Here is a 25,478-nt window from a genome sequence, read left to right as displayed (position 1 = left end):
GTTTCTTTAGTAAGAAATCATAATTCAGAAAGCCGTTTGCACTTGGTTAGGTTTACACAGCTCACACTTTTTGGCAGGAACAGGAAAAACTTGTTCAAAATTCTTTGGGAATAAGAATCACTAGCCACTGCCTCTAGCTGTACTGAGGCTGAATCTAAGCAAAGCCCCATTTTTTGGTATACAGAAAATAGTTGTAGCTTGGACTGCCCAGATTCCCTCCTCCCGGGACTGCTACCCTCGTCTGCAACTCTGGGTCATACATGTAGGGCAGTTAGTAGAGATGGTCCATCCATGCTTGGGTAGGAAAGGAGTTTTCCTCTCCTAATAGCCTCCTGAGATTGGCAGTCTGACTTGAAGATGACTCACATGTCTTCTCTCCACCTCAGTTTTACATTTGTAGAATTTGTCTTATTGTTGTGAACCCCAAATGTCTGAGACAAGATCTCAGTCAATTTAGGAAGTTTATTTTGCCAAAGTTAAGGATGCGCACCCATGATACAGCCTCAGGAGGTCCTGACGACATGTGCCCAAGGTGGTCCGAGCACAGCTTGGTTTTATACATTTTAGGGAGACATGGGACGTCAATCAGTATATGTAAGGCGAACACTGGTTTGGTCTGGAAAGGCCAAACAACTCGAAGCAAAGGTGGGACAACAAAGTGGGGAGGGGGCTTCCAGATCATAGGTAGACAAGCAACAAATGGTTGCATTCCTTTGAGTTTCTGATTAGCCTTTCCAAAGGAGCCAATCAGATACGCATTTATCTCAGTGAGCAGAAGAATGACTTTGAATAGAAAGGGAGGCAGATTTGCCCAAGCAGTTCCCAGCTTGACTTTTCCCTATAACTTAGTGATTTTGGGGCCCCAAGATTTATTTTCCTTTCACATTGTATAAAGAAAAAGTAAACCATGGAGACCCTACAGCGGGCCCAGGTTCCACTGCTTGCTACTCGAAAGCCAAACACTAGAGGCAAGGGTTGCTGTGAGGAAAGGCAGATTTAATCAGCCAGAGAAGCTGAGGTGAGTGGAAGGAAAAAAAAATCAGAGAGCCAGTAGAGAAGATGGTGAACTAGCATTCTAAAGTACCATCTTAAAATTTAAAACTTACCATAGGGTTTTTGTTGTTGTTGCTGTTGTTGTTGTATTCTGTTTTGTTTTGTTTTTGTTTTTGTTTTTGTTTTTTTAGACAGGGTCTCACTCTGACACCCAGGCTGGAATGCAGTGATGTGATCACAGCTCACTGCAGCCTCAACTTCCTGGGCTCAAGCAGTCCTTCTGCCTCAGCTTCCTGAGTAGCTGGGTCTACAGGCATGTGCCACCGCTCCCAGCTAATTTTGCATTTTCTGTAGATACAGGGTTTCACCATGTTGCCCAGGCTGGCATCATAGAGTTTTGGAGAGACACTGATACAGTAAAACCTTCCTGTGGTCTTTCCTATCAGTGAGTTCTGTTGAGTGCCAGGAAAAAAGGTATCTAAGTCATTTGAGTCCCACTGAAAAAGTAATACATCCCAATGAAATAGGAATTTTAATTTATATTTGCTTTTAAAGTTATACAAAGATCATGGGAAATAATTGCCCATTTGACTAAGTGTTCTTACAGAGATATGTGAAAAATGTATATGGCATACAAATTGAAAAAGGACAGGATCTATATATATTATGTTTGGTCCAAATGCTATTTTATAAGAATACAGCTATAAAATATTTTAAGACAATCAATGGTAAACTGTGAATCAATATACAAATATTTACACAACATGTACCTTTTGGAAGGTATACCTGATCTTTAAAGCAGGTAAACATGTTCTAAAAATGGACATATTAATTTGAAATAATATAGGAAGTTGAAGCTTAGATTTTATGATAAACTTAAAAGAATAGCTAGGTACAACTTTTCTGCTTTATTTAAATTTTATTTTCTGGTTTATTTAAATTTAGTCAAATTCTGTTTGTGGCATTTAACTTCATACTTGGAAAAATATACAGTCTCCCACTGTTGAGGAACTCTTCTGGAGAGTATATTTTTATGTGATAATAAGTAGAGATGATGAAGAAATGATTTTTGTATGCCAAAGGATAGATGTTTTTATTTAAGCGAGAATTAATCAAATCTGTTTTAAGAAAATTAATTACTTGATTTTGAAAACTGTAAGATATACTAATGAAGTTCTTATGGAAAATAACCTATTTTGGAGTAATACCCCAAGCTGGCAGAGGCTCAGTGAAACTAAATATTCTTAAGTGCCATTGACACTATTTATTATTGGTCTGTTTTTAAAGCAACATGACAATACAGAGGAAGAGCAATTAAGATTCCCATATACTTTGACCCTGTAATTCCATCCTTAAGAAATTATTTCAAAGAAATAGTTCATTAGAGATGAAAAGCTTATTGTAACATTGTCTATCATAGCAAAACATGGAAACCACTTCATTGTCCTGTGTTAGGGGATTGGTTTACTTAATGGTGCTACACCAACAAAACTGAATACTGTGCTGTCATTAAAATGTGAGACTGGAGAAATGTGTTTGTTCTGATTTAGACATTCTGTATAGTATGATTACAGTGATATTTAAAATATGCAAAAGGTAATATAGAAAAATGAAAATATAAATATGGTTATGTTTGACTTCATATTTTTGTAAATTGTTAATGTTATGATACCTATTCAATTGTTTTTTAAGACAGAAAATAACCTATTTTTATATCCTGTGAAATACATCAAAGTTTTGGACTATGAAATTTAAAACAAGCATGAAGGACTTGAGGAATTGAAAAATTGAAATTGTTATATGTATTTTATTAATAAGAAGTACATGTTACTTTTATTTTAAGAATTACATGGATTATTTATCCCGACTATATGAAAGAGAAATCAAAGATTTCTTTGAAGTTGCAAAGATCAAGATGACTGGCACAACTAAAGAAAGCAAGAAGTTTGGTAAGCTTAGGCATGTCAGTTCATTATCTTCCTATTAAAAATGGTTTTATTTATAACAAATAATTCTAAGACTTCTTAAGCAAGGTGGAGGTAGATCCAGCAGAATTTATGAAAAAAGAGGTCTAAAACATTGGCTTGATTTATAGCTGTTTCATAGAACAAATATGTATATCTGTAAATTTTCTTTAATTAAAATTCTGCAGTATGTGACTGTGACAGCGATTGTGTATTCATGCTGTAATCAAATATATATATTCATAAGAATAGCAGTTGGTGAGAAAATGAAGTGCAGTCAAGTAGAGAAAGTACTAGACTGAGAGATAGATGTTGGGAGTTCAGTTTAACTGATTCCCTAAAAGACTTTTTATAACAGTTGGGGGCAAGTCACTAATCTCTTAAGTCATTGCTCTCCACATAGAAATGAAACTGGTTCCTGGCTTCTTACTTCTCACTGGCTATTTTGAATCAAAAAGAAAGTTTAAATATTTTCTCCCCTGCCAAAGGGCTATAAAACCGTCACCAAACATTCTCATGTTATTTTACCTTATTTTTCTAAAGAGATGCTTTGATGCATGTTAATTTTTGTTGTTTATAAGTATTTTAAATGGACAAAAACATTATTTGAAAGAATAGCCAGTGACAGTATCAAGTTATGAGGAAGGTGATTTGCCGAGGCCACATTCTGCTCTTGCATGTATCCATCTCTGGAGTTCCTTTTGGATGGAGTTTTGTGCCTATTCAAGTCAAAACCTGGCCTTAAATGGCCACATTGTGTACTCCTCAGTGTGTCTGCATAGCTCCCCTTTAGAATAATGAGTTTAGCATTTGCCTGTTGAAAGGAGCCTATGCCCTAAGCAACTTCAGTAATCAAGAAACAGGATTCAAAACTGATAGTACATGTTTCCATTCTTTTCTGTAGGACAGAGAAGACTGTCATTAATGGGTAATTATTCTGTAACTCACTGTTTTTAAAAAAATGCAACACTAATATATTGATTATACTAGTCCAGACATTTGAAATGGTTTGAATTTGTCTGTAAATATGCTACACTTTACAGATACTGATAAGAATCTTGGGACAGTAGGCTTTCGGAAACAGAAATGCTAACTCATCCTAAAGGTTAATTGTTCTTAAACAGCAGTGTGTTTATATCCCTGTTAATGTTTCACTGTGGATATGTTATGCTTTTTTTTTTTGAGTAAACAGCATATTATTAATGCAGTTACATGTTTAATGTTTTCATTAAGTATATTTGTCACCACTTGTTAGTGAACCATTTTATTTTGAGAGAACTCCTTCAGTATATGAAAACTGGAGGTAAGAGAGAAATATTTCTAAAATTATCTCCTGAGTAGGTCATTAATCCCAGTATCATAATAGTTTATCGAGTCTAAGATTCTCATTAAGATAAATGAAATAATAAGAATATAACTTAAGTACAATAGTATCTTAATGTTATCATTGCATTAACCTGAAACCTAAATTTTTTCCTCCTTGAGAAATTCTTAAATTATCTTGTTAAAAACATTTTTAACTAACATAATGCAGGTTAAAAGGTACTTTTGTAGTTTTATAAGTGTTAAGATCACATATCTTCTATTAAATGTGTCTATTAAATAGCGAGGAATAGGAGAGTTATTTGTGACAATCGAGTGCATAGAAAATTGTGCTCACTTTAGCAGCACATATACTAAAATTGGAACAGTACAGAGAAGATGAGCATTGCCCCTGTGCAAGGATGACACACTAATTTGTGAAATGTTCTATAAAACAAATGAAAATTACAGTATCAATTATTTTGATATCAGCTACAGGAGAAGAAAAACTAAATAAACAATTTGGAGAATAAAAATTGGTTCATGTTTGAAAATCCAACTTTTAGCCAGTATTTTAAAAATTAATTTCAAGTTAAATGCAAATGACTTGAGAAGTTCTAAATAAGATATAGTGTACATTTTTTTCAAAGATATCTTTTCAGTGATTCAAATTGTGTTTAAATGAATTTTTCATACTATAGACTGTCCTGGCTTATAATTGTTCGACTTAGGATTTTTTTATTTTACAGTAGTTTGAAAGCAGTCTGCAGTCAGTACGAACCATACTTCAAGTACCCATAGCCATTCTGTTTTTTACTTTCAGTATGGTATTCAGTAAATTACATGAAATATTCAATACTTTATCATAAAACAGGCTTTGTGTTAAATGATTTTGCCCAACTCTAAGCTAATGTGTTTTCACCATGTTTAAGGTAGGCTAGGCCTCTGGTGTTCAGTAAGTTGAGTGTGTTCAATGCATTTTCTCTTTATAATATTTTCAACGTGTAATGGGTTTATCAAAATGTAACTCCAGCCTGGCGCAGTGGCTCACACCTATAAACCCAGCACTTTGGGAGGCTGAGCCGGGAGGATGACTTGAGCCCTGGAGTTCGAGACAAGCCTTGGTAACATGGCAAAACCCCATATATACAAAAAAATCAAAAAGTAGCCAGGCATGGTGACATGCACCTGTGGTCCCATCTACTCAGGAGGCTGAGGGGCATAGATCACTTGAGCCTGAGAGGTCAAGGCTGCAGTGAGCCATGATTGTGCCACTACACTCCAGCCTGGACAACAGAGCAAGACCCTGTCTCAAAAAAAAAAACAAGAAATGTAACCCCATCATAAGTCAAGGAGCATCTGTAATTATAATTAAAATAGAAATCTCATTTTAGAATGATGACTTTTCAATGAATGAAAATTAAGTAATTATAAATGAAATTTAAATTAATTTTGCTTTTTGCTTGCTTGTTTGCTCTGAAAATTCTGGGTCATAAATGCTAGTAAGAATAAATGCTGGTAAGAATAGTCAGAATGAATGCATCTTACAAAAAGAAACTATATAGTCAATATAGTGATAGAGAATCAGGGGAATAGAGAATCCTTTCTTTTTCAGCCACTCTTGAGTCAAGTCTTTAACATCTACTTAGCTGAAATAATTCAAAATTATGCTAACGTACCAGGGAAGTAGCTTTTCTTTGTGATAAGACCTTTGTGTAGGTTACTGCCTTTTTAAATAGATTTATTTTGATATTTTCAAAGGCATGGAATTTTTTCCCACAGGATTGATATTTCAGTGTATTTTTTTCCTTTGTATTCTACAAATTTAATGAAATGACAGGGAAAGGAAATTTAGTAATTATTTTTTTAGTCACCATTTTTACTTTCTGCTGTTGAGATATATATATCACCTCTCATTTGTATGAGATTTTAGTCCCTTAATACATACATTTACATAATCATTGCCCTCCTTCCAATTTAATATTCCAAATCTTTAAAATAGCCAAGATTATTCTATTATTGTTTCTCCACTAAACTAGGAAACCTTGTTGATTCCAAAGAGTCGTGAATACAATGCTGAATTCAGGGATGGCTGGAAGATTAACTCAATAAATATTTATAAATTACCTATTATCTAATAACTCACTGTTATAAGTACTGGGAATGCAGCAGTAAACAAAGACCCTACCTTTATGAAGTTTACATTCTAGTGGGGATTATTTAAAGATATTTAACATTTTACCTGAGTATTATCACTTGCTGATAAGGGATATAGGCTGTTTTATGAACCTCAAATTATAATTAATAGGCACTACTACTAAGTCTGTATTCCTTATTGACTACTAAAGAAAGAAAACTAGTCAGGCATGGTGATCCACATCTATAATCTCAGCTATATGGGAGGCTGAGGTAGGAGGATCACTTGAGCCCAGGAGTTCAGGTCCAGCCTTGTCAACCTAATGAGATCCTGTCTCAAAAAAAAAAAAAAAAAAAGAAACCATATAAAGAATTAGATTTTGCTCTGGCACTGCTGAACATAGCATAGTGACACCTTAAGGCACCAGAAAGTACTGTTCAGATTGGCTAGCTAGTAGCTCCAGCGTGATCCCTGTTTGCCACTTTAATGTCCAGCCTTGTTTTTTCATATTCCCTTGAGCTTCAGGTAGCCAAGGCTAGAAAGATATACCTGTCACTGATGAAGATATACCAGTCACTGATGTGACAAGATTTTTGCCTTGAAGCTTGGCAGGGATAATGTCAGTTGACACATCTTTTTGCTGTTTTAAAGATATTTTTAGGTTTTAGTTTTATTCTTTAACATTCTGTTTCATCCTATGATCTTTCTTCACCTTTCACATCAACTTCTGAGTATAGACTGTTTTGCAAAATTAGCTCTCATATTGATCTAATAGATATTATAGAGAGAGAAGTTTTAGATAAAAGAAATGCCTAATGACCTAAAAAGAGTTCAAATTCTTATATTACATCTGTTCCCTAAACTTTACCCTTTTATTCATACATCTGATTGTTAGTGTTATGATATGTATCTTTCATTCTGAGCACTCACAAAGCCAGTGATTAAGTAATTCAGCTTGATAATTAGTTTTTTCAGTGGTTTTAAAGCCCCACTCATATAATTTTTTGTTGGATATAGTATAAAATTATTTAGTCAGTGGAGAATCCTTTCAGGAGTTTTCAGGGAATACAAGATTGTTGACATCTAAATCTGCAGCTGCATTCTAATAAATTGCCACTTTATTTACTTGAATTATATTTTCTCAGGAAACCCAAACTTGCAAATTTAGTCTTTTAAATTTAAGTGTACCAGCTTCATAAACTTAAAAAAAAAAACATTTTAAAGTGTAGGGGGGTTACACTTAGATATTTCTACCTGAATATTTGAGTAAAAACAATACATTAAAAGTAAAGTTTTTTCTCTCATATAATTTCTCAAACAGTAGGTGACCAACTAAACATGTGTTTGCACTTCTTGTTACTTGATGCTCATGGTTCTTTGCATGTGTCTTTTAAACTAGAGCTTTAACTTCCTCTTGTGCATGGTTTGTGCAAATTGCAGTTTATTAACTTGTCTTTGTCTTTGATGCTTGCAACCTAATCCATCACAGCTACACTGCCTCGAAAAGAAAGTGCTGTCAAACAGGAAACAGAGAGTGAGTATGCTTAGTGTATTAGTAGGTATTCTCAATGCATGTTTGTTTAATGTCTAGAAATTAGTTGTCTTGAAAAAAGGTAACACCAAAAATTTTGATTGCTCCGAATTGCCAGGTATTGGTGAAAGAAAGCCAACATGATGGTAGTGATATGGCTGTATCCAAGAAATATATGATATAGTTAAAATTACTTGACGAGTAGTAGAACATTGTGTCAGAAATTTGTGAAAAGACTTAACCATTATACTTCTATTTTCAGGCTGTTTAGAAACTATAAAAAATCTTATATAGATATGGTCGGATTTTACATAATGAAGCCAAAGTTTATCTTTAATTGTACCTGTTCTGTCTTCATTTGTCTTTTCTGACCATTAGCAAATAGTACAAGTTAACTGAGAGATATTCAGGAAGGATGTTTTTAAAATATATTAGTTATTGTTTATGTTTAATTCTGAATAAAAATATCACATTTTCTTCTAAAAATCAAATCCTTTAATTCCTTGGTGTATGTGAGCTATTGCCAGCTATATGTTCTCATTTTTCCTCATGGCTATGACGGATACCAAAATTTTACCTAAACACAGATGTCCCATAGTGATGTATGTATTACATTTCAGTTGTATTTTAAATATAACGAGTTTTCAGGGTGTTTTTTCTGTTCATTTTATTTAGTTTTTAAAGGACTATAATCAGTTCACTTACTGGAAAAGCAGTTTCAGAGTTTGGAACATACTAAGTTGAATCATATGTAATTGACTTTTTTTGGTAGGGCAAAATGATCAAGTATGGGCGGTTTCATGTGGTTCAACGTAATATATTGATTTATTGTGGAGGTAACATTGAGATGCAGCAGTTTTCTTCTGAAGTATAACAAAGTCATGCTGGCTAATATGCTAACGTGGTCCTCATTGATCTTCATCCATATTCCTGTCCTTTTGAATGGAAAAGAAACCCTCATCTACTTTAGTCTAGCGATATCACCAGGCGACTTTATGAAATGGGCAGGTTATAGACAATATGCTCTTTAAGGTCCCTTTCAGTCCCATTCTATGGATCTGTGTAGTTTCGCTTCTTTTTTCAATATGCTCAGGATTAGGACACCAGTGTTAATGGAAGATAAGGAAACTATACCACCTATCCCTTATAGAAGATTTGTGCACTAACTAATATGAGCCCTGGAAGATCAAGCCAGTAGAATATAGAAGATCTCTCCCTGCTTTATACTTTGGATCATTTATTTGTGAAGATCACAACTTTCAAAGTTTTATTATTTCTTAGGTCTTCATGGAAGTTCGGGGAAATTAACTGGATCTACTTCTAGTCTAAATAAGCTCAGTGTTCAGAGTTCAGGGAATCGCAGATCTCAGTCATCTTCCCTGTTGGATATGGGAAACATGTCTGCCTCTGATCTCGATGTTGCCGACAGGACCAAATTTGATAAGGTAAACTAAAATAACAAGTACTTCTTAAACATTAACATTAGTTTTCTAACAGCAGTTTGTGGTTGCTCTAAGTGTGTTCAAAGATTTGGGTTCTTCTGGCTCTCTTAAGCATTAACCATGTCTTACTTTCCAACTGAATCGAATCTGGGGAAAAAAAAAAAAAAACTAGTCAAAGGACAAGTAAAATGTGAATTATCAATGAAATGGCATAAAAGCTTTATTAAAATTTGTTATAAATCATAAAATGCTTATATCTCAAATCTAAGTTGTTTGGGCACCTAAAAAGTAAGAGGAAATAAAAGCTTTTGTGATGCTGGCCTTTCTCTGTACTAAATTAAATAAGTTTTTTTGTTTGTTTGTTTTTGAAATGGAGTCTTGCTCTGTCACCCAGGCTGGAATGCAGTGGCACAGTCTCAGCTCACTGCAACCTCCACCTTCTGGGTTCAAGCAGTTCTTCTGCCTCCCTCCCAAGTAGCTGGGATTACAGGTGCCTGCCACCACACCCAGCTAATTTTTGTATTTTTAGTAGAGATGGGGTTTCACCATGCTGGCCAGGCTGGTTTCGAACTCCTGAGCTCAAGTGATCTGCCCGCTTTGGCCTCCCAAAGTGCTGGGATTACAGGCATGAGACATCATGCCTGGCCATAAATAAGTTTTAAAAGTTGATCTTTGTGCTCCTCTTTCCAGATGTGAAGTGAATAACTGTGAGTTTTATTTTAGGTTTATTTTGTGGCCTTGTTATACCTTGCTAATACCATTGTCCTGTAGATCTTGGAAGAGTTTGTTTTTGGGATTCCATTGAGATTATAAATTCATAGATTAGTGAGATTATGGATCCATGGTCTGTGCAGAAAAGAAAATTAAATGTGGAGTGTTATTTTAAGCATTTGGTGCAGTTCTTTCGTTATAGGATCACTTTGGTTTTCTTCAGATCTTTGAACAGGTACTAAGTGAACTGGAGCCCCTATGTCTGGCAGAACAGGACTTCATAAGTAAATTTTTCAAACTACAGCAACATCAAAGTATGCCTGGAACTATGGTATGGCTCACAGTGTATTTTGGATAGTATTTATGATCTGTAATATAATTAGCGTAATTAATATGTGGTCACAATTTTATTATCAGAAGAGAAAAGGAAAGAATTTATCATGTAAGGATTTTTTTATGATGTAAGGATTTAGGATGTAAGGAATTTTTGTAATACCACAAGATGATAAAAACAGTGACAGATGAAGTTTGGGCATCTAATTTAATATTTCAGAATATTACAAGCCTAAATATTCTCTAAATTAGTGGGGGGAGGAATGTCTGAGTTTACTTTGCAAAGAACATTATTTAAAAGGCTAGTTTAACATTTTAGTAGTCATCAAGACAAATATAATGTTTTAAAATGATGTTAGAGTGTATACACTTTGGTATACCAAATAACAATAATGATAAATAAAAGAAAATGAGGCCTCAGATTTGCCTTCCTTGTGGCTTTGTTACTAACTAGCCATGAGATCTTAAGCCAGTTATTCGATCCCCGGCTTTCCTCTTCTGTAAAGTAGATATCATAGTGCCTATTCAGCATGCCTTTCTGGTAGCATACATATAAGAGAATAAGATGAGAGAGTTTCTTGAGTATTTTGAAGAACTTAGAAACAGTGCAAATAAAGTGTTTTTTAAATTATCATCTCAAAATTGTATGCCACAGACAATCAACTTATAAAAGCAGTCATAAAATAAATGAGAAATGGATTATGATAAATGGTTTAGAGTGTTCATTGTTATGGTAGTAATGGTGGCAAATTTGTTTATTTGTTGGCCTCTGTAAGAATTTTTTATAGCATTTTTTTAATGCTGAAGTTTTATTAGAATAATTGATGAGATTGCCTTAATTTTTTAAATTCTCTTTTGAAAGTTGTGTTTGGACGTTTTCTATTTTTGTGGTGGTTGTTGTCAAGCTGCCCCCACTCCCACACCTTGCGTTCAGCTTCCTGTACCTCCCTACTTCCCCTCAGGTGCACACACAAATACAACTTCTCACCCCACAAAAGTTCTTGGATAAAACCTAAGAAGAGTATCTCATGAACATTCTTAAATAGCATACTAAATTATATAGCTAGCTTTATCATAATGCTACCTTTAAAAATCATTATTTTTCATAATGTATTCTTTCCTAGGAATTTTAAGACTGAGCAGGCTTTTGCTATATCAATACTAGTCAAATTGTTGGTCTTTTATTATGTAAAGTGCCTGAATAATTTTTGCAGGCTGAAGCAGAGGACCTGGATGGAGGAACATTATCACGGCAACATAATTGTGGCACACCACTGCCTGTTTCATCTGAGTATGTCTTTGTTACTATCATTGTTTATTTTGGAAAAAATAAACTTTAAAATATGGAGTGCTGCTCATTGAGGGGTCTAGATGTTTCTCAGTAGCCTGACAGCACTCACAGTACCAGCATGTGTGTCTATTGTCTTATCAAACGTTTTACTGATTTAAAATAGGTCCTATTTTATGGCTCTTCAACTCTTCCTTGCTCCAGGACTTACAGAAGATGAAGTCAGTCTGTTGTTTGCTGGTAGGGGGAAGCCTTTGAATTGTAGTGTATTTCTTAGAAATCACAAAGCACATTTCATGACCCAGCTTTACAAATTAAAACTAATTCAAATGATAAAACCCAACATCAGTAAAATATTTTTATATCAAAAGCTACTATAATCATATTTAGACATTTTTATTTGTTTTTTGTTGTTGTTGTTTTCTGAGATGGAGTCTCCCTCTGCTGCCCAGGCTGGAATGCAATGGCGCCATCTCAGCTCACTGCAACTGCACTTCACCTCCCGGGTTCAAGCGATTCTCCTTACTCAGCCTCCCAAGTAGCTGGGATTACAGACATGCACCACCACGTCTGGCTAATTTTTGTACTTTTGGTAGAGACAGGGTTTTACCATGTTGGCCAAGCTGGTCTTGAACTCCTGACCTCAGGTGACCTGCACACCTTGGCCTCTCAAAGTGCTGGGATTACAGGCGTGAGCCACCACGCCCGGCTATTTAGACATTTTTAATTGAAATTTAATTACGGTATTTTTGTCCTTTTGTATATACCCAGTGGATTAAAGTTAACGGTGAATTCACCTGAAGCTTGTTATAACTTTATACTTCTTGTCTGTTTTCTGAACAGGAAAGATATGATCCGCCAAATGATGATTAAAATATTTCGCTGCATTGAGCCAGAGCTGAACAACCTAATTGCATTAGGAGACAAAATTGATAGCTTTAACTCTCTTTATATGTTAGTCAAAATGAGTCATCATGTGTGGACTGCACAAAATGTGGACCCTGCTTCTTTCCTAAGTACTACATTGGGAAATGTTTTGGTGACTGTCAAAAGGAACTTTGACAAATGCATTGTAAGTTTCCTTTTTTAAAAAAATACCTTAGCATCCTAGTCATTGCAAAATATAGGTAAATGTATTTAAAATCGAGGGATTTCCAGCTTTCTGTTGGGGAATCTGTTGTTTATGTCCCTCGAAGCAGGGCATGGCAACAATCTACATGAACAGAGTTAGTTCGGTGGCACTATGCCAGCTAGTTTCCATTCCACACTGTGAATCTTGGCAAGTTCTGGAGGAAGTGGCACAGTGGCACCAGTTGCTTAAGAGATCCACTGGAGGCCAGACGCAGTGACTCACACCTGTAATGCCAGCACTTTGGAAGGCCGAGGTGGGCAGATCACCTGAGGTCAGGAGTTCGAGACCAGCCTGGAGAACATGGCAGAACCCCATCTCTACTAAAAATAGAAAAATTAGCCGGGCGTGGTAGCACATGCCTATAATCCCAACTACTCGGGAGGCTGAGGCAGGAGAATTGCTTGAACCTGTGAGGTGGAGGTTGCAGTGAGCCAAGATTGCACCAGTGCTCTCCAGCCTGGGTGACAAGAGTGAAGACTGTGTCAAAAAAAAAAAAAAAATCCGCCGAATCACTGACATCTCAGTTTATTAGTCAATCACCATTGATTTAATGAAACAATTGAAACTATCATTTGGGTTTATTGTTATTGTTCTTCTTTTAATACATTCTAGTAAGAAAACTAATTTGATTATTTTAATTATTTAATTTATTTTAATAGTTTAGTAGCTTTAATAATTGTATTTTATTTTAGGAATAAATTGTTATAACTGAGCAATTATCATTTTCCTCCTAATAGAAAAAAATTTGACAACTTTCTTACTATCTGTTACTTTTTTTTTTTTTTTTTTTGAGATGGAGTCTCGTTCTTGTTGCCCAGGCTGGAGTGCAACAGTGCAATCTCGGCTCACCGCAACCTCCGCCTCCTGGGTTCAAGCGATTCTCCTGCCTCAGCCTCCCGAGTAGCTGGGATTGCAGGCATGCGCCACCACGCCCTGCTAGTTTTGTATTTTTAGTAGAGATGGGGTTTCTCCATGTTGGTCATGCTGATCTCAAACTCCCAACCTCAGGTGATCTGCCCGCCTCAGCCTCCCAAAGTCCTGAGATTACAGGCAAGAGACACCGGCCATCTATCCATTACATTTTTTATACTTGTATGTATGAATTGGGCTAGGCCAGGTTAAAAAATGCTTCATGAACACTTCTCAAGGCATGGCACTAGAGAAGGTAATCTAGACAAAGATATAAATCCACATTTTCTCATAAGTTGCATATATATATATATAAAGGACATAGGTTTGCCACTAAAGAAGAGGGTGGTTTCTTCTGCCTGTCATCCTTCTGTATATCTTATTTTAATAATGTCTTATTTTTGATAAGATCTTATCTCTCATTTATGAACACTGGTCAATAAGATCAATAGACAGCATTTATAAATGAGTGCTTACTGTGTACCAGGCACAAGTCTGGGCACTTTGCACACATTATGTCATCTAATCTTAAACCCAGCCCCTCAATAAGGTAGATTGTTTGAGAGGTGAAGTTACTTTCCCCAGGTCCACAGTTAAAAAATATGGATCTTGTATTCAAACCCAGAAAGTCTGGTTCTAGTACCTGCAATCTTACCACTACCTTTTCTACTGCATCTGTTTTTCACCTCACAGTTACCAATACTGATGAAGTGGAACATTAGTACAGATAATATGAAATAACTGACTATACTCTTAGGGTTTTCTTATACTAATGTCAGAAGCCTAGAGATAATTATTTTTCTAATCCATGTGTCATGTGGTTTTCGAGTTATACTCCGCAAATCTCAACACAATGAAATGTTAGGTAGAAGCTGAAATAATACAAAAGTATTTGGCAGTGTAATCATTCCTACTGAGTAGATTTAGATCCCTTCAGAATCATGGAACCATAATTGAATCCGTGGATCGTTTTGAACCTAAGATTCTGTCTGCATGAAACATTTCTTTCGCATTTTGTCATATCATGCACAAGCAGTTTGTGGAACTAAGGCTAAGTGACTAATAAATATATGGAAAATTAAATAATGCAAATCCATATGGAAATGCCTATCCTCCCTCTTTGTTTCTGTACTCTGAAAATAGAGAGTTTGTCTATCCAGACAGAAATTTTAGACTGATGAAAATTGGAAATGACTGTGGTTCTCAAACTTGACCACGTGGCCACCAACCAGAAGTTACCCGGAGGGATCCTATAGGTGCTCTGGAATCTTCTCTCCTGTAACCTAAAATCAGTAATTGCCTTGTACTCATCTTTCATAAATGGTAGAAATGTGTGTTGACTGTTTTTACTTTGTACAGAGACTTGAAGTTCATGGCCTTGATTGTATTTTGTTTTGTTTCATTTTATTTTTTGAGACAGTCTTGCTCTGTCACCCAGGCTGGAGTGCAGTGGCGCAATCTTGGCTCACTGCAACCTCTGCCTCCCAGGTGCAAGCAATTCTCATTCCTCAGCCTCCCAAGTAGCTGAGATTACAGGCATGCACGACCCCACCCAGCTAATTTTTTTTTTGTATTTTTTGTAGAGACGAAAATGGCCAGGCTGGTCTTGAACTCTTGGCCTCAAGCAATCCACCCACCTTGGCCTCCCAAAGTGCTGAGATTACAGGCATGAGCCACCGTCCCCAGCTTATAGTTGGTTTTAAATAATCTGTATTATTTTGATTTTCTTAAACTTACTGTAAAATGGTTTTATTATCTATAGAATTAGTTTTTCTTAGTTATCCTTGTTTTGATTCATCTTCAATTAGTAAGCATCCAAAGTGTTCTAAGTACCACATAATATCCTGCCTCTATGATATCTATGTATATATCTATATCTCCATCTATATATTTTGTTATGATTATATGTAGTTTTAAAGTTGCTTGGTTATTTATCTCCCTTGCTCTCTGCCTAACTTTAGAGTAACCAAATAAGGCAAATGGAAGAAGTAAAGATCTCAAAGAAGAGTAAAGTCGGAATTCTTCCATTTGTTGCTGAATTTGAAGAATTTGCTGGACTTGCAGAATCAATCTTCAAAAATGCTGAGCGTCGTGGAGACCTGGATAAAGCATACACCAAACTTATCAGAGGAGTATTTGTTAATGGTAAGCTTTTGTTATGTTCTAAAGAATTGTTATAGCTATTGTTTTTATTTCTGGTAACTAAGAAATCGGGAGCAGATAGGTTCATTATTTTGTATATCTTATAGTCTTTTTTAGGTTTTCTAACATTAAAGATTTCTTGAATTTGAAAAATAAAACCTATTTGTATTCATTATGAACCACTTACATTTTAGGGTTTATGTGGGCTTATGACTATGCAAAATTGAAAATCTTTTTTTTTTTTTTTTTAAGATGGGCCTCACTCTGTCACCCAGGCTGGAGTGCGGTGGCATGATCTTGGCTCACTGCAACCTCCACCTCCCAGGCTCAAACGATCCTCCTACCTCACCCTCCCAAGTAGCTAGGACTACAGGTGCACCCTACCATGCCCTGCTAATTTTTTGTAGAAAATCATTTTTTAAACACAAAAACATGACCTTCCAGATTACATTTGCATTTTAACAAGTGGTCTTCTAGAGATGATGGGCTGTGATGTGTGTGTAACCTTAAGCAAATCAATTCACTTATTTAGGCCTCAGTTTTTCATATCTACTATACAAGGAAATTAGTACTAAAATACAAGAGAAATTAGTGCTGAAATACTGTAATTCGCTTTCTTCCTGTGTCAGATCCCACAATTAAGTTACAGAAAAGTCTGGACATGTCATTTCATCTGAAATAAATGATCTGATTGCATATATTCAGGAATTGTAAAAGCTAAAAAATTGATAGAAAATGGAATCATCTCACCAATTGTTGCCCAGGTTGGAGTGCAGTGGCATAATCTCGGCTCGCTGCAACCTTCACCTCCCGAGTTCAAGCAATTCTGCTGCCTCAGCCTCCTAAGTAGCTGGGATTATAGGCAGGCATCATCACGCCTGGCTAATTTTTGTATTTTTAATAGAGACAGGGTTTCACCATGTTGGCCAGACTTGTCTCAAACTCTTGACCTCCAGTGATCTGCCCGCCTTGGCCTCCCAAAGTGCTGGGATTACAGGCATGAGCCACCGTGTCCAGCCTTGATTTTTTCTTTTAAAATTCAAAGTAGCTTTGCTTTATCTGATTCTAAAGTAATGTGGCTAGGCACAGTGGCCCACACCTGTAATCGCAGCACTTTGGAAGGACCAGTTGGGGGATCGCTTAAGCCCAGGAGTCCAAGACCAGCCTGGGCATCATAGTGAGGCCTTGTCTGTACAAAAAAAATTTAAAAAATTAGCCAGATGTGGTGGTGTGTCCCTGAGTTTCAGCTACACAGGAGGCTGAGGCAGGAGAATCATTTGAGCTCAGGAGGTCAAGGCTGCAGTGAGCCTTGTTCATGCTACTGCACTCTAGCCTGGATGACAAAGCCAGACCCTGTCTTAAAAATAAATAATAAATGAATGAATGAATTCATTATTCGTTCTTTATAAATCTTTATAAACTAAAACTTATAAAACTTAAGAACAGACAGATATTCCTTTAATTGGATAAAAAATCTATCTCAGGCCTAAAGCTTACATGATACTTAACTGCAACAGTAGAGATATTCCCTCTGAAATGAATTTAAAGCAGAAATATTGTTAGATCCTTTATTATTTAGCATTGTTATTGAAGTGCTAGCCAGTACAAGACCTGAAGCATAAATAACTATTTATCCCCAAAAATCAGCGAAAAGAATTTTCAAATCAAGAAGAAAGTAAAGATCATTTTTAATCTTGTTGTACAGAGATAATGTTAAATTTTTATTCTTCCAAACTTTTAAATTCCCTGTCCCTCTCTTCTATATATGGGCATATTGTGTGTGTGCTTTCTTTAATATAAAAGTGTTGTCATACCTGACACACTATTTTTGAAGCTGCTGGACTCTATATAATCTTAGTATCTTTCTTAGTTAGTTAATATAGATAAACATAATCATTTTTAATGATTGCATAGTCATCCATATGTCATTATCCATTTACCAAATCTTCTATTAATAAACATTTAGGATTTTTTTAGTTTATGTATCTTTGTATACTTGTCAAATAATTTCTTTAGGGTAAATTACTAGAAATGGAATTACTGGGTCAAAGGATTTATGTATCTCAAGTCTTTTCCCAAATTGTGATACAGAAAGCTTATGTCAGTTTAGTGCTATGAGCAGTTGCATTACAGCTGTACCAATGCTGGGTATTACTAGGTATTACCAATCTTTTTATTCTTTGTCAACCTGATAGGCTATAAATTATCTCACTATTTGATTTTGCATTTCATTGATTTTGTGTATGGTGTCTTTACTTTACATGAATTTTCAAATTTTATCTCCAATTTATTTATCTTTCCCCTTAACAGTCTTCTAAATTTTGGGCCATTCTTAGCAAGGTCACACTATTGCAAAATTATTATTTTTCTATTAGTTATATTTTCTTTAGTACTTATGATTGTATTAATTTATTTGTTTGCTTTTTACATTTTAAATAATTTAGCAATTTAGAATTTGACTGCAAGATGTAAAGTAGGAACTTAAATTTCATATATTAAAATGGTCCAGCCGGTTGTCCTAACACATTTTGAATAATTCATCATTTCTCCATTGATCTGAAAAGCTACTTTTATTATATACTGAATTTCCATATACACATGGGACTGTTTTAGGATGGCTTTTTATTATGATTAGGTAGATCTGAAGACTCCCATTACAATATATTGTATTAAGTCCAGAAATGTGCTTAATTCTTAAACTTACAAATGAAAAAAAATTAATAATATAAATGTTTATAGCTAAATATGGTCATACTCAGAGATGTTATTTTATTTTTTCTGTTTTGGTTTTAGTGGAGAAAGTAGCAAATGAAAGCCAGAAGACCCCCAGGGATGTGGTTATGATGGAAAACTTTCACCATATTTTTGCAACTCTTTCTCGATTGAAAATCTCATGTCTAGAAGCAGAAAAAAAAGAAGCCAAACAAAAATACACAGATCACCTTCAGTCTTATGTCATTTACTCTTTAGGACAACCTCTTGAAAAACTAAATGTAAATATATTTTCATTCAGCATTTTTCCTACTTTTGAACCTATACACATAAGTTTGCATATGAATAACCTGCAGACATTTATCTTAAATTTTCTCATGTGTTGGTGCACAGGGGACTCAGTTATTGAAGCTGCCAGTGTGCCAGACACTGCTAGATGCTATATATTTTATTTCTTCTTTCTGTACATTATTTTTATACATTATTTATCTACTATATTTTAATGATAATTTTACTAATATTATTCTATTATGCATTATTTCTTTTAATTCTTATAAACAATGATGTGTAAGCTAAGATAATATTATCCCCATTTCACAAATGAAGAAACTGAAAGTAAAAAAACTTGCCCGACATCATAATAGCTTATAAATTACAAAGCTGGGGGATGAACCTAGATTAGGCTTTGCCGTTACTCTTTCCCATTTCTTACTTTATAAATGACCAAGTTTACAATGTCTAGGTGGAAATTTCAAAAATATTATTAAGATAAAAGAAAAACCAAAAATTACTTTCTACATTGCCTTTTACTTTTCTTTCCCTTCTTTTTCTTTCCTTACTTGAGTCATTTCCCAGAGTAAGTCTGTTAATTAAAGTTAAGAAATGATGATTTTAGGGAACTTTACAACATAGTGAAAGCTTAAATGAACCTTTTAAACTAACTTTGTCTACAATATAGTTATCTTTTATAAGCTCTTAACTTGAAGTTAGAGTAAAATAGCGCGGTGACTCACACCTGTAATCCCAGCACTTTGGGAGGCCAAGGCAGGCGGATAACGAGGTCAGAAGATCGAGACCATCCTAGCTAACAAGGTGAAACCCCGTCTTTACTAAAAATATAAAAAAAATTAACTGGGCGTGGTGGCACGCGCCTGTAGTCCTAGCTACTCGGGAGGCTGAGGCAGGAGAATCACTTGAACCCAGGAGGCGGTGGTTGCAATGAGTGGAGATCACACCACTGTGCTCCAGCCTGGGCGACAGAGCAAGACTCAGTCTCAAAACAAAACAAAAAAAAAGAATATGTATCTGCTGTCAACAATTCAAAGAAATACTTGAAAGACATTTAATCAAATGCAGAACTAATTCCTTATAAAACTTAAGAACAGACAAATATTCCTTTAACTGGATAAAAGATCTATCTCAGGCCTAAAGCTTACATGATACTTAACTGCAACGTTAGAGACATTCCCTCTGAAATCAATTTAAAGCAGAAATACTGTTAGATCCTTTATTATTTAGCATTGTTGTTGAAGCGCTAGCCAGTTCAACAAGACCTGAAACATAAATAAGAGATATGGAAAACAGAGACAAGATTATCACCACCTGTATATGATATGTTGAAATTACTGGTGTTGGTCAAGTGACAAAATTTAAAGCAAATATACTGAAAAACAGTGTATTTCCTGTCTACCAATTAAGAGCTTATGTAAAAACAAAATTTTTAAAGCACTAAGAATAACTTCTCAAAGAATGATAATTTAATGAATAAATAATCACTAAGAAAATTTTAGAAAAAAGTAAAGAGAGGGAATGGGGTTTGTCAGCATTAATTCTTTGTATCGTGCTCAAATACAGTTATGCCAGTCAATAAAAGTATGTATATAAAAGAAGACCTGGGAATAATAGTTACAGTAATATAACAGAGTCAGTATATTTAATATAGAAGATCTTACTAAAATCAATAAGAAAAGCACTAAGACCCCAATTTATAAATGGGGCAAGGGGCTGAATCACTGCTAAACATATGAAAGCAGGTTAACCTTATTTATAGCCAAAGAATTATAAAATAAAATGACAAACTTTTTTTACTCTGGCAACTATTGTTTTAAATTGTCATAATGCTTATGATGGTATAGTGAAGTAGCAACCTCATACACTGTTGACAGAAATATAAATTGGTTGAGCTTTCCTAGGAAGCAGTTTGTATATATACTGAAGAATCTTTCAAATACTTAAAGTTATGCTCTTCAACAGAGTAATTATAGTCCTGGAAATTTAATCAGTAAGGTGGGTAAATACTTATATACAAAAAAAAATTATGTCAAATATATTTATAGTAGATTTTCTAAAGTCTCACTAGATTTGCCAAGTCCAAAAAAAGAAGGGGGAGTGGGATGTTAAATATCTAGTACTAGAGGAATGAATAATAATTGTGGTTCAGTCATTGTATGAAATATTATGCAGCCATTAAAATTTATATTTAGGAAAAAACAATATTAAATGTAAAGTGGGACATGAAATTTTAATCTCCTGTATGTATTCATGCATCAAAAGATTACAAGGAACTCTACAATATTAACAATGCTCATCTCAGAAGTATGTTAATAAGTGATTGTTTTATTGTTTATACTTTCACACACTGATTTTTGCATGGTGATTATACACTACTTTATAATCAGATTTTTTTTTAATGTAAATAATAATAAATGCAGGTCTTAGCCATTGTTTCTTTTCATTTCCTTGAAGCATTTCTTTGAAGGTGTTGAAGCTCGCGTGGCACAGGGCATAAGGGAGGAGGAAGTAAGTTACCAACTTGCATTTAACAAACAAGAACTTCGTAAAGTCATTAAGGAGTACCCTGGAAAGGAAGTAAAGAAAGGTCTAGATAACCTCTACAAGAAAGTTGATAAACATTTATGTGAAGAAGAGAACTTACTTCAGGTATGCTTAGTTCTTTTGACCATCTGACTTAAAGATCCTTCCATATATTGCTTTTCTTTAAATAATTTTCTAGAAATGCTACAGATCTAGAGCAGGAGGAGAGTTCCATTAGAGTACAGACCAGATTAATGAATTGTGAGGAAGAAAGGAATACTGTTTATATAAGCATATATGGCTATTTCTGCTTATTTCGTATTTCTGCTTTATTATGGTGAGGCATTAAGTTTGTTTTTCTTTGGTTGGTTGGTTGGTTGGTTGAGTGGTTGGAATTAGAGATGGGTTCATAATCTGGCTCCAGATTAAGCTGTGTGACTTTGGGAAGTTACTTAACCTCTCTGAGCCTTAGTTTCCTTATTTGATAAGTGGAAACGATACCTTTCTTGTACAGTAGCCACTGTATTGGGCAACATAGCAAGACCTTGTCTCTACTAAAAATTAAAAAAATTAGCTGGGCATGGTGGCACGTGCCTGTAGTCCCAGCTACTCGGGAAGCTGAGGCAGGAGGATCACTTGAACCCAGGAGATTGAGGCTCCAGTGAACTATGATCCTACCACTGCACTCCAGCCTAGGCAACAGAGTGAGGCCGTGTCTCAATAAAAAAAAAAAAAAAAGAAAGAAAGAAAGGAAGAGAAAGGAAAGAAAGAAAGAAAGAAAGAAAGAAAGAAAGAAAGAAAGAAAGAAAGAAAGAAAGAAAGAAAGAAAGAAAATCAGCTTAGAGAGGTGGAGTAATAGGACCAAGCTCTCTTAACTAATGGGTAGTGGAGCCAGATTTAAAGCCTAAATTAAGCCATTATTCTTTATAAACCGTATTGAAAGGCCCAGAGATGAGTGAGAGTAATTCTGATTTCAACATCATGGAAGACTTTTCCTGAGGGATATTGCATTGTTTGTTTTAACCTCTGAAAGTCAGATGTACTTGAACAGGCAAAGTGGGGATGGAGGGAGTAGCATTCTAGAAAGAAATAATATGAGCTAAACGATGAAAAGTAAAAAGCATAACACTGCTTAGGGAATAGCGATTGGTCTTAAGTTGGCAGGAATTTAGGATTTATGAGATATAGGATTTACAAGAAAAAATCTTGGAAGAATACATTCCCTCAGCTGTCAAATAGGGAAGATGATCATAATACCCACCCTCACCAGGTCATCATGAGACTTAATACTACAATATATTCATAAAGTGCTTTGTACTGTGCTGATAAAGAGTAAGCTTCAATTAATGTAATCTATTTAAGCCATTATGTCAATGTGTGTATCACATTGTGTCTTGGTAGTTGTCTACATATTAGCCTCCACTGTTAGATTGTAAATCACATGATTGCAGATAATGGGTCTGAGTCATTTTGCTGTCCTCCAAGGCATCAAGCAATGTTTTACATCAACAATTTAAGATAAAGAAAATTTTAAATGTTATAGGAAATGAAATTAAAGCATTACATTTTATGTAATCACTAGTCTTAGTTCTATACATAATTGTGCATATCCACATCTGTGTTGCATATTGGAGTATATAATAGCTAAAATGTCATGAGTGCTTACTTGTATCAAACGCAGTTCGAAGCACTTTATGTACATTTCTTATTTAATTCTCACAGCATTATGAGGAAGGTCTTATTATTATCTTGGTTTATAGATGAGGAACTTGAGGCATAGAGCAGTGATGTCATGTACTGAAGGTCACAAATCTTGTAGGTAAAAGTGACTGGGATTCTGGTTTCAGAATGCATGTTCTTAGCTACTATACTACCCAAATTATTAGAATATGCCTTGGCATTATTTCTGCATACTAGATTACATATTATTTCCATTCATAGCCTAATGACTTTTTTTAAAAATAATAGGTGGTGTGGCACTCCATGCAAGATGAATTTATACGCCAGTATAAGCACTTTGAAGGTTTGATAGCTCGCTGTTATCCTGGATCTGGTGTTACAATGGAATTCACTATTCAGGACATTCTGGATTATTGTTCCAGCATTGCACAGTCCCACTAAACCTTGTGAAAGAAGAAAAGATAACTGAATGAAGCATTTGAGTATACCAGACACTATACCAAAATACCAAGCAACTGTTTTGAGAACCCAGACTTAAAATTTTATGTATTATTAAATGTTAGATAAATGGGTAGTACCATACTACAAATATTTAAATGCAAAATTACCAACCTATATAGCAGTTTTATTTGCCCTATAGGTTGCATACTAACTTAAGCGTTCATGTCATCATAAAATGCCTTTAGCATTTCTCAATGACTGGATGGGAAATTTTCCTTTATTGCCTAGCTGCTTGTGTTTGAGTGGTTGTCCTATGAGCAATGCATTTGGAGTTCTTCAGCTTTCACTACTTCTCTGTTGCTTGCTAATCATGTAACTACTAAAATACTGTACAAAATTGTTTTTTCACACTAACAAATGTGTATATGGAGAAGAGGGCTCATGTGATGATCATTTGTGAACTTAGATTTTTGAGGATTATGTGACTAGTAATAAATGTGAAATAAATTTTCAAAAAAGTTGACATTTGATAATATTTTTAGGTCTATTATATGCTGTCTTGTGTATTAAAGCAAGTTCTTACAAAATCCATATACAAAAATTAATTGCAAGTTTATATACCACAAAACACTTAAAAGTTTAATAATAAGTAAAGTAAGCCGGGTGCAGTGGCTCATGCCTGTAATTCCAGCACTCTAGGAGGCCAAGGAGGGAGGACTGATTGAGGCCAGGAATTTGAGACTAGTCTGGGCAACACAGTGAGACCCTGTCTCCATAGAAAAACAATTTTTTGTGGTGGCACATGCCTATAATCTAAGCCACTTGAGAAGCTGAGGCAGGAGGATTGCCCCAGCCCAAGAGTTTGAGTGAGTTGTGATTGTGCCACTGTACTCCATCCTGGGCAACATAGCAAGATATTGTCACTTGAAAAAAAAAAAAAGAAAAATAATAATATTGAAGATGTTTAGTATTTAGGACTAAGTCTAACAAAAGATGTGCTATATCCTGAATTGTGGCCCTACTAATATTTTATGTTGATGCCCTAACCCCCCATGTGGCTGTATTGGAGATAGGGTCTTTAAGGAGACGATTAAGTTTAAATGAGGTCAGAAGAGTAGGAACCCTGATCCAATAGACTCAATGCCCTTGTAAGAAGAGGAAGAGACAGCAGGGCTCACTCTCCCTCTGCTGTGGGAGGGCACAATGAGAAGGCAGCTGTCTGCAAACCAGGAAGAGAGCCCTCACCAGAACCTGACCATGCTGGCACCGTGATCTCAGACTTCCAGCCTCCAAACTGAGAAAATAGTTTGGCAGCCCAAGCTAATACAAGATGTATAAGACATTTATGGAGAAATTAGAACTACTGAAAGATATTAAAGAAGACCAAAATAAGTGAAGAAGTATTTAATGTTTCCAGATAAGAACACACATACTAAAGTAGAAATGGCAGTCCTTTTTGTTTTGTTTTGTTTTGTTTGTTGTTTTTTTTTGAGAGAGACAGGATCTCTCAGCTCTGTTACCCAGGCTGGAGTGCAGTGGTGTGATGATAGCTCACGGCAGCCTCTATCTCCTGGGCTCAAGTGATCCTCCCACCTCAGCCTCCCAAGCAGCTGAGACTACAGATGTGCACCACCACATCTGGCTAATTTTATTTTTTGTAGGAATGGGGTCTCACTATATTTCTCAGGCTGATCTCAAACTCCTGGGTTCAAGTGAGCCTTCTGCCTCAGCCTCCCAAAGCACTAGGATTACAGGTGTGAGGCACTGCACCAGCTGGCAGTTATTTTCAAGTTTAAAGATTCAGCACAGTTCCAGTCAAAATCACAACTGTCTTTGTTTGGTTTTGTTTCTGTAGGACTTGACAAGCTAATTCTAAAATTTATATGAAAGATCAAAAGACTAATAGCCAATACTCCCCTTGGAAGCTGGAAGGAGTTTCCTTATCAA

The 25,478-nt window shown here is 35.3% G+C and overlaps 1 protein-coding gene, 1 long non-coding RNA gene and 1 other non-coding gene across 19 annotated transcripts in view; 2 read left to right on the top strand and 1 right to left on the bottom strand.

Annotated features, from left to right (window-relative positions):
- Window positions 1–24,049, top strand: part of EXOC1 (exocyst complex component 1) — a 51,658-nt gene extending 27,609 nt beyond the window's left edge. For 10 of the 17 annotated variants that reach the window (XM_034958789.3, XM_003806479.6, XM_008954298.5 and 7 more), the window contains 10 exons: window positions 2,837–2,942; window positions 7,886–7,930; window positions 9,209–9,372; window positions 10,304–10,411; window positions 11,628–11,704; window positions 12,545–12,773; window positions 15,704–15,887; window positions 18,678–18,877; window positions 21,342–21,536; window positions 23,379–24,049. In XM_034958789.3, coding sequence (XP_034814680.1) covers window positions 2,837–2,942; window positions 7,886–7,930; window positions 9,209–9,372; window positions 10,304–10,411; window positions 11,628–11,704; window positions 12,545–12,773; window positions 15,704–15,887; window positions 18,678–18,877; window positions 21,342–21,536; window positions 23,379–23,531 — 1,461 coding nt within the window. In that variant the 3' untranslated portion in view covers window positions 23,532–24,049. The remainder of the gene's footprint in view (window positions 1–2,836; window positions 2,943–7,885; window positions 7,931–9,208; window positions 9,373–10,303; window positions 10,412–11,627; window positions 11,705–12,544; window positions 12,774–15,703; window positions 15,888–18,677; window positions 18,878–21,341; window positions 21,537–23,378) is intronic. The other 7 variants (XM_055111538.2, XM_003806478.6, XM_055111533.2 and 4 more) reach the window with 1 other exon arrangement.
- LOC112439632 (U6 spliceosomal RNA) lies at window positions 4,610–4,716 on the top strand. Its single transcript, XR_003027890.1, has one exon. It is a non-coding gene; the product is annotated as a U6 spliceosomal RNA (small nuclear RNA).
- LOC117979998 (uncharacterized) overlaps window positions 9,380–25,478 on the bottom strand; it is a 57,933-nt gene continuing 41,834 nt past the window's right edge. Inside the window, exons 3-4 of the long non-coding RNA XR_004671110.3 lie at window positions 20,045–20,149; window positions 9,380–9,516 (exon numbers count right to left, since the gene is read on the bottom strand). This is a non-coding gene — a long non-coding RNA (uncharacterized LOC117979998). The remainder of the gene's footprint in view (window positions 9,517–20,044; window positions 20,150–25,478) is intronic.

The sequence above is a fragment of the Pan paniscus genome, chromosome 3, assembly GCF_029289425.2.
Source record: "Pan paniscus chromosome 3, NHGRI_mPanPan1-v2.0_pri, whole genome shotgun sequence".
Classification (NCBI taxonomy): domain Eukaryota; kingdom Metazoa; phylum Chordata; class Mammalia; order Primates; family Hominidae; genus Pan; species Pan paniscus.
This window is presented reverse-complemented; position numbering and strand designations above follow the sequence as displayed.